This window comes from Bufo bufo, chromosome 4, assembly GCF_905171765.1.
Source record: "Bufo bufo chromosome 4, aBufBuf1.1, whole genome shotgun sequence".
NCBI lineage: Eukaryota > Metazoa > Chordata > Amphibia > Anura > Bufonidae > Bufo > Bufo bufo.
Window position 1 is genome coordinate 569,182,545 of NC_053392.1, and position 13,654 is coordinate 569,196,198.

General features: G+C 43.7%; 1 protein-coding gene across 3 annotated transcripts in view; it reads left to right on the top strand.

The window, feature by feature from the left end:
* PRKCE (protein kinase C epsilon) overlaps positions 1-13,654 on the top strand; it is a 442,256-nt gene that overhangs the window by 223,115 nt on the left and 205,487 nt on the right. For all 3 annotated transcript variants that reach the window (XM_040430321.1, XM_040430323.1, XM_040430324.1), the window contains 4 exons: positions 116-258; positions 5,922-6,018; positions 9,167-9,381; positions 12,160-12,333. In XM_040430321.1, the coding sequence (XP_040286255.1) occupies positions 116-258; positions 5,922-6,018; positions 9,167-9,381; positions 12,160-12,333 (629 nt within the window). The remainder of the gene's footprint in view (positions 1-115; positions 259-5,921; positions 6,019-9,166; positions 9,382-12,159; positions 12,334-13,654) is intronic.

The following is a 13,654-nucleotide window of genomic DNA, read 5'->3' on the forward strand; positions in this document are numbered from 1 at the left end:
TTATTACGTTGGCTTTAGGTACACAAACTAAAAGAGGGGGAAGACAGTGCCGACAGGAGTCTGTGTATTAACCCTTTGCACACTGTATTCTAATGCTTCTTTATTGTTTCCCCAGTTTGTAAAATGAACGTACATAGACGCTGTGAATCTAATGTAGCACCAAACTGTGGAGTGGATTCTCGAGGCATAGCTAAAGTACTGGCTGACCTGGGAGTTACGCCGGATAAAATCACCGCCGCGGGCCAGAGGAGGAAAAAGGTACAATCTGATCTTTAATATATGCAGAGTGGTCTATCTTTTACTTACCATAGTGAAACAACGGAAATTTCCACAAATTTAGAGATATATAGGACCCCCGACATTGGTGCAAAGGCTGCATATGTTGCGTAGATGGGGCCCAGATCTCCCCTCTGCTTCAGGAGCACCGCCACCTCTCCGGATACATCTCTTTTTAGTACTTGGAATCCCGGTAATATAACAATTCTGGAGCATCTTTTCTTAGAACTCTGTGCTGTGCCGTATCTCTGGTAACACCCAGATGGAAATGTATTCGTAGAAATAACAGAGGCACAGTACCTAAGAACTGCTGTTACAGGGAGAATACAAATATTTATAATGGAAAGATTTGCACCTGTCCTGGTTTTGACTCACAATCACTGATGAAAATCACTGATCAAAAACTGAAGCCTCGTCCACCTTTCCATGTCATTTTCAAGTCCGTGAAAAAAGCGTCCCTGTTTCATCCGCAAAGATCTTTGTTTGGTCCGTGTGTCCGCTTTTACCATCCGTGTGTCATCCTTAATCCACAGACGTTGCTCAGTTGAAAATTACGTTATTTTCACGGACTCATAGACTTCAATGGGCTTGTTTGGTCCCCATCATGGACCAAAGTGGTGCATGTCTCTGTGATTTTTTTTTTACTGACCCATGGTGAACAGACACATTAAAATCAATGGGTACGTGTGCAGTCCGCAGAAAATGCGGACAGCACGCATCAGTGAAAAGCGGAAATGTGGACGAGGCCTGACTGTGTGAAAGCAGCTAAGACAGCATCACTTTGGAAGCAGGACAGTTAGGCCCCTTGCAGACGAACGTGTCTGGATTATGTCCGGATGCGTTCAGTGAAAATTATTTCGCAAGCATAGCCATTTAGTTTTGTTTGCGGTCGGGTTCAGTTGTTCACTTTTTATAGCGCGGGCACGTTGCGATTTACTGCGTTTTTTCACGCGCGTGACTGAATGTTTACAAACAACATCTCTTAGCAACCATCCGTGAAAAATCGATTTTCACGCAGCCCCAATCACTTCTATGGGGCCAGCGTTGCGTTAAATTCGCAGAATATAGAACATGCTGCGATTTTCACGCAATGCACAAGTGATGCGTGAAAACCAACACTCATGTACACAGACCCATTAAAATGAATGGGTCCGGATTCAGTGCTGGCGCAATGCATTCGCATCACGCATTGCACCCGTGCGGAAAACTCGCCCGAGTAAAGGGGCCTTAGGCCTCTTTCACACGAGCGTGACAGATTGGCTCCGGATGCGTTCAGGGTCCGTTCAGTGAAACTCGCACCATTTTGCAAGCAAGTTTAGGCCTCTTTCTCACTACTGTATGGCTATTTCAGTGTTTTGCGGTCCGTTTTTCACTGATCCGTTGTTCAATTTTTTTGTTTCCGTTGTGTTTCCGTTTCGGTTCCGTTTTTCCATTCCGTTTTTCCGTATGGCATATACAGTATACAGTAATTACATAGAACAAATTGGGCTGGGCATAACATTTTCAATAGATGGTTCCGCAAAAAACGGAACAGATGCGGAAGACATACGAATGCATTTCCGTATGCATTCCGTTTTTTTTTGCGGACCCATTGACTTTAATGGAGCCAGGGAACGTGATTTGCGGCCAAATATAGGACATGTTCTATCTTTGCACGGAACAGAGATACGGAAACACAGAAACGGAATACATACATGCCGTTTTTTTGCAGAACCATTGAAATGAATGGTTCCGTATACAGACCGTATACGGAACACAAAAAACGACCCGCAAAACAGAAAAAATAAACAGTAGTGTGAAAAATGCCTCAGTCAGTTTTATCTGCGATTGCGTTCAGTTTTTTCCGCGCAGGTGCAATGCGTTTTGATGCCTTTTTCACGCACGTGATAAAAAACGGAAGGTTTACAAACAACATCTCTTTTATGGGGCCAGGGCTGCGTGAAAAACGCAGAATATAGAACATGCTGCGATTTTCACGCAACACAGAACTGATGCTTGAAAAATAAAGCTCATGTACACAGACCCATGGAAATGAATGGGTCAGGATTTAGGCCCCTTGCAGACGAGCGTGCCGGATTCAGTCCAGATACGTTGCGGGCGGGTTCAGGGAAACCAGTGCGAGTTCGCACGCAATTTGTCTGCGATTGCGTTGTTCAGTTTTTTTCCACGCTAGTGCAAGGGGTTTTAAGGCTGGGTTCACACGAGCGTGTCCGGATTAGTTCCGGATGCGTCCCGGTGTGTTGCGGCAAACCCGCGCGAGTAGGAATGCAATTGCAGTCAGTTTTGACTGCGATTGCGTTCCGATGTTCAGTTTTTATCGTGCGTGTGCAATGTGTTTTGCACGCGCGTGATAAAAATCCGACTGTGGTACCCAGACCCGAACTTCTTCACAGAAGTTCAGGTTTGGGTTCGGTGTTGTGTAGATGTTATTATTTTCCCTTATAACATGGTTATAAGGGAAAATAATAGCATTCTGAAAACAGAATGCATAGTAAGTGATCAGTTGAGGGTTAAAAAAAATAAAAAAAATTAACTCACCTTCTCCGTTTGTTCGCGTAAGTCCCGGTCTCTTCTTTACTTCTCAAAAGATGAACTATGGGCTAAAGGACCTTTGGTGACGTCAGATCACATGCTCCAATCACAGGGTCCATCACCGCGGTGATGGACCCTGTGATTGGAGCATGTGATCTGACGTCACCAAAGGTCCTTTAGCCCATAGTTCATCTTTTTAAAGAACTAAAGACCGGGAGAACTACGCGAACAAGAGGACAAGGTGAGTTAATTTTTTTTATTTTTTAACCCTCAATTGATCACCTACTAAGCATTCTGTATTCAGAATGCTATTATTTTCCCTTATAACCATGTTATAAGGGAAAATAATACAGTGTATAGACAGTCACCTAGCAACCGTGCGTGAAAATCGCACCGCATCCGCACTTGCTTGCGGATGCATGCGATTTTCACGCAACCCCATTCACTTCTATGGGGCCTGCGTTGCGTGAAAAACGCAGAATATAGAGCATGCTGCGATTTTCACGCAACGCATAAGTGATGCGTGAAAATCATCGCTCATCTGAACAGCCCCATTGAAATGAATGGGTCCAGATTCAGTGCGGGTGCAATGCGTTCACCTACCGCATTGCACCCGCGCGGAAATCTCGCCCGTGTAAACGCAGCCTAATGCGTTTTGCACGCGCAAGATAAAAAACTGAATGTTGGTACCCAGACCCGAACCCGGACTTCTTCACTGAAGTTCGGGATTGGGTTAGGTGTTCTGTATATTTTATTATTTTTCATTATAACATGGTGATAATGGAAAATAATAGCATTCTTTAATACAGAATGCTAAGTAAAATGTCCCTTGAGGGTTAAAAAATAATTAAAAAATTACTCGCCTCATCCACTTGATCGCGCAGCCGCTATTGTCTTCTTTCTTCTTCTTGCAGGACCTGCACTGACGTCATCATCATTCTGTCCAACCCCTTTTATTATCTATTAATAATTTTAATTCATAACTAACAAACCAATAAAACTGATGTATGAAAATTGATGTAAAAGTTATGTTTATTAATATATATTTTACACATGAATGAAAATAACTATAACTTTAAAATGTATCAAAAACCAATAAAAATTATTGTTGGAGTAGAAAAACATCGCTGATGTACACAGACCCATTAAAATAAATGGGTCAGGATTCAGTGCGGGTGCTAGGCGTTCACGTCACGCATTGCACCCACGCCTAAAACTTGCCCGTGTGAAAGGGGCCTTAGGCCTCTTGCACACGAACGTATTTTGTTTCCGTGACCATTCCGTTTTTTATTTTTAGCGGACCATATGCGGAACCATTCACTTCAATGGGTCTGCAAAAAAAAAAAACGGACGTTACTCCGTGTGCATTCTGTTTCTGTATGTCCGTATTTCAGTTCCGCAAAAAAATAGAACATGTCCTATTATTGTCCGCATTACGCACAAGGATAGTACTGTTCTATTAGGGGCCAGCTGTTCCGTTCCGCAAAATACAGAATGCACACGGATGTCATCCGTATTTTTTGCGGATCACAAAATGCATACGGTCATGTGCAAGAGGCCTTAAAAGAAATTTGCCTAAGGCTGCGTTCACACGGGCGAGATTTCCGCGCGGGTGCAATGCGGTAGGTGAACGTATTGCACCCAAACTGAATCCCGACCCATTCATTTCAATGGGGCTGTTCAGATGAGCGGTGATTTTCACGCATCACTTGTGCGTTGCGTGAAAATCGCAGCATGCTCTATATTCTGCGTTTTTCACGCAACGCAGGCCCCATAGAAGTGAATGGGGTTGCGTGAAAATCGCAAGCATCCGCAAGCAAGTGTGGATGCGATGCGATTTTCACGCACGGTTGCTAGGAGACGATCTGGATGGAGTCCCGATCATTATTATTTTCCCTTATAATATGGTTATAAGGGAAAATAATAGCATTCTGAATACAGAATGCATAGTAAACTAGCGCTGGAGGGGTTAAAAATAAAATAAAAATAATTTAACTCACCTATTCCACTTGATCGCGAAGCCCGGCATCTCCTTCTGTCTCCTTTGCTGAACAGGACCTGTGGTGAGCATTAATTACAGGTAAAGGACCTTTGGTGACATCACTCCGGTCATTACATGATCCATCACCATGGTAAAAGATCATGTGATGGATCATGTGATGACCGGAGTGACGTCACCAAAGGTCCTTTACCTGTAATGAATGCTCACCACAGGTCCTGTTCAGCAAAGGAGACAGAAGGAGATGCCGGGCCGCGATCAAGTGGACTAAGGTGAGTTAAATTATTTTTATTTTATTTTTAACCCCTCCAGCGCTAGTTTACTATGCATTCTGTATTCAGAATGCTATTATTTTCCCTTATAACTATGTTATAAGGGGAAATAATACAATCTACAGAACACCGATCCCAAGCCCGAACTCCTGTGAAGAAGTTCGGGTTTGGGTACCAAACATGCGCGATTTTTCTCACGCGAGTGTAAAACGCATTACAATGTTTTGCACTCGCGCAGAAAAATCACGGGTGTTCCCGCAACGCACCCGCACATTTTCCCGCAACGCCCGTGTGAACCCAGCCTAAATGGATACAATTATATGTACAAATTATTATCTGGAGTGAATGCAAGAATATTTCCATTCAATGACAGCAAATGGTGATCCTGAAAATAGTATTGTATTTGCGGGAAGTTTTGTTTACTGTGTTTTAAGGCTTGTTCACAAGACCGTGCTCTTTTTTGCGGTCCACAAATTGCGGATCCACAAAAAATGGATGCTGAGCGTGTGCCTTCCGCAATTTGCGGAACGGAACAGGAGGCCCATTATAGAAATGCCTATTCTTGTCCGCAAAACGGACAAGAATAGGACAGGAGTCATAATTTTTGCAGGGCCATGGAACGGAGCAACGGATGCGGACAGCACACAGAGTGCTGTACGCATCTTTTGCGGACCGATTGAAATGAATGGTTCCGTATACGGACCGTATGCGGAACGCATAAAACGGTCCGTATACGGAACGCAAAATACGTATGTGTGAACGAGCCCTTATGCAGATTTATTACATGTGCATAGGATAAATGCATTATTTTCTATGTGACTAATATTATATATTTCTCCTAGTTAAATGCAGGCGCTGAGACCCAGCCTCCAGTCCCAGGGGCTCCAACAGTGGAAGATGAAAGGTCAAAATCAGCACCCACGTCTCCGTGTGATCAAGGTTTGAGACTTTATCTTTTCATAGTTTATATATATATTTATTTATATCCAGCTGTTTCAAGCAATATGGAACTTCTCTGTTAGCGTAAGGGCTCATGCACACGACCGCATGTATTTTGCGATCCGCAAAACACGGGTCCGCAAAAAAAACTGTTGACGTCCATGTGCATTCCATATTCCGTATTTTGCAGAACGGAACAGCTGGCCCCTGATAGAACAGTCCTATCCTTGTCCGTAATGCGGACAATAATAGGACATGTTCTATGTTTTTGCGGAACGGACACACAAACAGAATGCACACGGAGTAACTTCTGTTTTTTTGCAGACCCAAATTGCCGTTAAGCCTCATTCACACGTCAGTGTTCGGTCAGTGATTTCCATCAGTGACTATGAGCCAAAACCAGGATTGGAGCCCCCACAGACATAAGGGAAAGATCTGCCCCTGTTCTGTGTTTAGAGCCGCACCTGGTTTTGGCTCACAATCACTGAGGGAAATCACTGACCGAACACTGACGTGTGAATGAGGTATTAGGCTGAGGCCTAGTTCACACGAACGTATGGCTTTTATAGTTTTTTGCGGTCCGTTTTTCACGGATCCGTTGTTCAGTTTTTGAGTTCCATTGTGTTTCCGTTTCCGTTCCGTTTTTCCGTATGGCATATACAGTATACAGTAATTACATAGAAAAAATTGGGCTGGGCATAACATTTTCAATAGATGGTTCAGAAAAAACGGAACGGATACGGAAGACATACGGATGCATTTCCGCATGTGTTCTGTTTTTTTGCGGACCCTTTGACTTGAATGTAGCCACGGAATGTGATTTGCGGGCAATAATAGGACATGTTCTATCTTTCAACGGAACGGAAAAACGGAAATACGGAAACGGAATGCATACGGAGTACATTCAGTTTTTTTTGCGGAACCATTGAAATGAATGGTTCCGTATACGGACCGTATACGGAACACAAAAAAACGGCCCGTACACTCGCAAAAAAACGTTCGTGTGAACTAGGCCTTAGGCAGTTTTTGCGGCTCGGGTGCGGACCCATTCGGCTCGGGTGCGGACAGGAATAGGACATTCTATATTTTTTTTGCGGGGCCCTGGAATGGAGCAACGGATCTTTTGAGGCCCCATTGAAGTGAATGGGTCCGCACCCGAGCCGCAAAAACTGCGGCTTGGATGCCCCCGAAAAACGGTCGTGTGCATGAGGCCATAAGGTAACAGATCAGTTTTACCACAGAGGCAATGCGGAAACCTTAGAAAACTAACTGCAGAATTAATTTTTTCTTCCAATTCCCCACCATTTGGAATTTTTGTTCCAGCCTCCCACTACATCATATGCAAACGTGTACGGTGCCTTTAGAAAGTGCAACTTTTCCCTGCAAAAAAACAAGCCCTCATATGGCTATGTGAATGGAAAAATAAAAACGTTATGGCTTCGGGAAGGCAGGGAGTGAAAAACGATTCCTAAAGAGCTTAAATGCCCATTTTGTCCACTGAATTTGTTGCAGATTCCGCACCAAAAATCGCTGGGGGGAATGTCTTCATTCTGGGAAATATGACAGGAACAGTTTTTTCCCGGACTGCACAGAGCCATATGAAACCGGCCGAAGGCAGATTTGTATTAACCACTTCCCCATTCCCTTGTTGGCTTGACAGTCTTGTGTGTATCAGGACTGTGGTCACATAACGCTCCCATTGATATAATAGCGGGATTCCATATGCTGTGTATGGCCTCTTTCGCACGAATGATACGGATTAGGTCCGCATGCGTTCAGTGAAACTCGCACCATTTTGTAAGCAAGTTCAGTCAGTTTTGTCTGCGATTGCGTTCAGTTTTTTCCGCGCGGGTGCAATGCGGTTTGATGCGTTTTTCACATGCGTGATAAAAAACGGAAGGTTTACAAACAACATCTCTTAGCAACCATCAGTGAAAAACGCATCGCACCTGCACTTGCTTGCGGATGCAATGCGTTTTTCACGCAGCCCCGATTCACTTCTATGGGGCCAGGGCTGCGTGAAAAACGCAGAATATAGAACATGCTACGTTTTTCACGCAACGCAGAACTCATGTACACAGACCCGTTGAAATGAATGGGTCAGGATTCAGTGCGGGTGCTATGCGTTCACGTCACGCATTGCACCCGCACGGAAAACTCGCTCGTGTGAAAAGGGCCTAAAGAGGATCTGTCAGCTAGTTCAGAAAATAATTTTATTCCACATGCCTTTTTTTTTTTTGCTCTGCCCTGTACTGTTCCTCTGCTATTTCTCCTGGAACTGTCTGAATAAGGGCTCGTTCACACGACCGTATGGCTTTTTCAGTATGGCTGTTTTTAACGGATCAGTTTTTCCATTTTTTGTTTCAGTAGTGTTTTTGGTTCTATTCCGTTTTTCCATATGGCATATACAGTATACAGTAATTGCATGTATTTCCGTTCCGCAAAAAAATAGAACATGTCCTATTATTGTCCGCATTACGGACAAGGATAGGACTGCTCTATGAAGGGCCAGCTGTTCCGTTCCGCAAAACATGGAGTGCACACGGATGTCATGCGTATTTTTTGCGGATCCATTTTTTGCGGACCGCAAAATACACGAACACGAACGCGTGCGCCCCGTTGCCGTATTGCGGACCGCATTTGCGCATCCACAATACACGGGTGCCGTTCCGTGGGCATTCCGCATCACGGATGTGGACCCTTTCACTTCAATGGGTCCGCAAATCCGGAGATGCGGAACGGAAGCACGGAACAGAATCCTGCGGGAGCACTACGCAGTGCTTCCGTGGGGTTTCGTCCCGTACTTCCGTTCCGCAAAAAGATAGAACATGTCCTATCTTTTTGCGGAATGGCCGGATCGCGGACCCATTAGAGTGAATGGGTTCGCCATCCGCCGCGTCTGCCCCACGGATGGTGATTTGCAGGCCGCAGCACGACCACGGGGCACACACGTTCGTGTGCAGGAAGCCCTACTCATACATTTCCAGAAGGAATAACAGAGGACGGCACAATGCAGAGTAACAAAAATATTATTTCATGCCGAATGCGGTTTACTAAATGAGGTATGTCAGGAGCTGTGGCAGGTCCTCGTTAACCTATGTTCATTAAGGAGTTAAATACTTATTGTTTTTCGTTTGCCTTCATTTAGAAATTAAGGAACTTGAAAATAACATCAGGAAAGCACTTTCATTTGACAAAAGAGGAGAAGAGCACAAAGCGGCAGCCACTTCGACAACGGACAGTCAGCTAACGATAACCGGGGAAAACGGAGAGAACGGCGAGATCAAAACTCACCAGACAAAGAAGACAGGCCTGGAGGATTTCAACTTCATCAAAGTATTAGGAAAAGGCAGTTTTGGAAAGGTAAGAGCTGTGATGTTATTAAAGGGGTTGTCCAAGATTATAAACACGTCTGCTTTCTTCCAAAAACAGCACCACCCCTGTCCACAGTCTCTGTGTGGTATTGCAGCTTAGCCCCCTTTATTTCAATGGAGCCGAGCTGCAATACCAGACACAAACTATGGACAGAAAAAAAGAACAGCATACCTTGTGCTGTCTGAGTCTATATGTCTGTTCCGTAGCATCCATAAAAATATACAACATGTCCTATTCTTGTCCGCATTACGGACAAGGATAGGACTGTTCTATTGTGGCCTGGACGCTCCGTTCTGCAAAATGGGGAACACACACAGCTGGTATCTGGGTTTTGCAGACCACAAAACAGGCAATGGTTGTGCTCATGAGCCCTTAGTATGTAGCTGAACATCCTCCGTGTACAGGTAATGCGTCTTGTGGCGTATGCTTCTCTGACCGATGTACAGTACAGACCAAAAGTTTGGACACACCTTCTCATTCAAAGAGTTTTCTTTATTTTAATGACTATGAAAATTGTAGATTCACACTGAAAGCATCAAAACTATGAATTAACGCATGTGGAATTATATACATAACAAACAAGTGTGAAACAACTGAAAATATGTCATATTCTAGGTTCTTCAAAGTAGCCACCTTTTGCTTTGATTAATGCTTTGCACACTCTTGGCATTCTCTTGATGAGCTTCAAGAGGTAGTCCCCTGAAATTGTTTTCACTTCACAGGTGTGCCCTGTCAGGTTTAATAAGTGGGATTTCTTGCCTTATAAATGGGGTTGGGACCATCAGTGGCGTTGAGGAGAAGTCAGGTGGATACACAGCTGATAGTCCTACTGAATAGACTGTTAGAATTTGTATTATGGCAAGAAAAAAGCAGCTAAGTAAAGAAAAACGAGTGGCCATCATTACTTTAAGAAATGAAGGTCAGTCAGTCAGCCGAAAAATTGGGAAAACTTTGAAAGTAAGGGCTATTTGACCATGAAGGAGAGTGATGGGGTGCTGCGCCAGATGACCTGGCCTCCACAGTCACCGGACCTGAACCCAATCGAGATGGTTTGGGGTGAGCTGGATCGCAGAGTGAAGGCAAAAGGGCCAACAAGTGCTAAGCATCTCTGGGAACTCCTTCAAGACTGTTGGAAGACCATTTCAGGGGACTACCTCTTAAAGCTCATCAAGAGAATGCCAAGAGTGTGCAAAGCAGTAATCAAAGCAAAAGGTGGCTACTTTGAAGAACCTACAATATGACATATTTTCAGTTGTTTCACACTTGTTTGTTATGTATATAATTCCACATGTGTTAATTCATAGTTTTGATGCCTTCATAGTCATGAAAATAAAGAAAACTCTTTGAATGAGAAGGTGTGTCCAAACTTTTGGTCTGTACTGTATGTCTCAACATGACATCAGCAGTAGACAGAAGAATGACCTCAAGTGCAGAGAGACAGAAAAGCTGCACTATATAGTAGAGTTAAAAATATACACATCTTGCACAATATGTTTAATAGATAAAAAGAAAATAAAAACAAAACAAAAAAACAAACAAAAGCACTAAATGTAAAATATCTATATAAACTAATACCGCATTTGATATGATAAATAAATATGAGGTTCTTAGCAAATATATTTTGATCCAAAATATATCTGTGCCCGGTAAAGTGACCTCAGTCCAGGCAGGAACCGTCTCTATTTAAAACCTATCCATGTGCTATATTGGCATCTAAATTAAGGAGAGCAGAACCGACAAATATAGGGGCACATTTATCAAGCTCCCCTTTTTTTGGAGTTAAAAAAAACAGACGTATTGGCAACACTTGTCTTTAATTTTCTCCTCATTTAGGCCTCATGCACACGGCCGTTGTGCGGCCGTTCTGTGCATTGGGGACCGCAATTGCGGTCCCCAATGCACGGGCAACATCCGTGCAGCGGGCCGGACCCATTCAACTTGAAAGGGTCCGTGGTCTGTGCGCACCGCAAAAAAAAATGACTTGTCCTATTTTTTTGCGGTGCGGAACAACGGAAAGAAACACCATGGAAGCACTCTGTAGTGCTTTCGGTGTTCCGTGACTCCGTTCCACATCTCTGGAATTCACTTGAATGGGTCCGCATCCGTGATGCATGGTGCACACAGCCGGCAGCCGTGGATTGCCGATCAGCCGTTTGCGGGCCGCCCAACGGCCGTGTGAATTAGGCCTTATTGTCCCTTAATAAATCAGGTTTTTCTTTTCCTGTTTGGTTTAAGTCTGACCTCTAGTGGTTGTTTTCTTGTAAGACAGGTTCATATTCACTAAGGCCTCTTGCACACTACCGTATGCCCTCCGAGACATATTTATGGGGGCACTACAGAAATAAATATAACTCCGGGGGGTACGGCAGGAGGTATTATAATTACAGCGGGCACTGCAGGGAACATTATAAATACTGTGGGCAGTGGTGGAGGGCATTATTACTACTGAGGGCTCTATAGAAGTGCCTTATAGATTATAAGAGGTGCCCTATAGGGAGCCTTATTACCACTGAGGATACTATTTGGGGGTGGCTTCCGCCTGACAGTGAGCCCGGTGATGTCACTGGCACTAATGGACATGTTTTAGCCTGTAAAATGGCTAGGGCAGCGCTAAAGCCATCCATCAGTGCCGGTCTGTGTTGGGCCCATGTTCAAATATGCCTGCATTATTGAGAGAAAAAAATGAATATTTGAATGTATGCCAATATTCCAGGACTCCAGGATCTATACCTCATCGATGACAGGGTCTGTGTCTTCTGTTTCCAGGTTATGCTTGCTGAGCTGAAAGGTAAAGATGAAGTATATGCTGTGAAGGTCCTGAAGAAGGACGTCATATTACAAGATGATGATGTCGATTGCACTATGACAGAGAAGAGGATTTTGGCTCTGGCAAGAAAACATCCGTATCTGACACAACTTTACTGCTGTTTTCAGACTAAGGTAATGCGATCACTGGGATGTGAGTAGTACTGGGGCTGAACTGACATTCAGCAACTATGCGCTTTGTAGAAATATGCTCTCTGTCAATAAAGGCTGTCCCAGCCATCATCCACAGCAATGTGTTTGCAGATAGGTCCATTGCTGTGGTATTCCTATTGCAAGAGCCTGAGGCGGTATACCTGGCTTTCAATGTACCCTCAAGCACTGTATTAAGCATAGCACAATCTATCAGTTTTGTCTGGAGTGCTCCTTTAAAGCTATGGGTAGTGCCTTAATAAGAAGTGGCACTAGTGGAGAGGTAACGGATACCTAAGGAGTAGTGATTCTCCCAAATGTGAATCTATTTGATTCTTCCTTCTAGGTAGAGCTTAACAGCACCATAAACCATATCTCCTATATCTATCTATCTATCTATCTATCTATCTATATAGTAACATGGTAACATACCGTAGTTTATACGGCTGAAAAAAAAAACATTTGTCCATCCAGTTCAGCCTGTCATCCTGCAAGTTGATCCAGAGGAAGGCAAAAAAAAACTGAGAGGTAGAAGCCAATTTTCCCCACTTTACTCCAATCAGGCAATCAGAATAACTGGATCAACGACCCCTCTCTAGTAGCTATATCCTGTAATATTATTACGCTCCAGAAATACATCCAGGCCCCTCTTGAATTCCTTTATTGTACTCACCATCACCACCTCCTCAGGCAGAGAGTTCCATAGTCTCACTGCTCTTACCGTAAAGAACCCTTTTCTATGTTTGTGTACAAACCTTCTTTCCTCCAGACGCAGAGGATGTCCCCTCGTCACAGATCTATCTATCCATCTCTTTTCTAATCTATGTATCCATCTGTCTATATCTATCTGCTCTCTGCCTGTGTCTGCTTGTCTACCTACCTATGTATATACGTAAGGCTGTAGCTCAGCAAACCAAACATGTCAACATAGTCATAGAAAAAAAGAAGATTGATTTTCATTGTGAAGTGAGGGGAAATACCAGCATCTCGGTATTACATAAACAGGATCTTAGAAAGCTTCAGAAACTGGCTACAAAGCATTTTTTTGTTTGCTGCTTTCTATTTATGCCCGCTCCAGCAGTTATGCTATTTTTTACTCTCCCTACAGGAAACAATAGAAATATGTTGCTGAGATAAGACTGGAGCGGACACTTGTAAACAGGCCCAGCTACATCTATATTCATAAGCGTAGCCTGTAGCAATCTCTCAAGTGTCGGTCATTCAAAAATTGTTACAAGATATAAAATAGAACCACCAAATATAGCAATCCAAGGGGACTGCAAAATGTGTGAAATGTATAACAAAA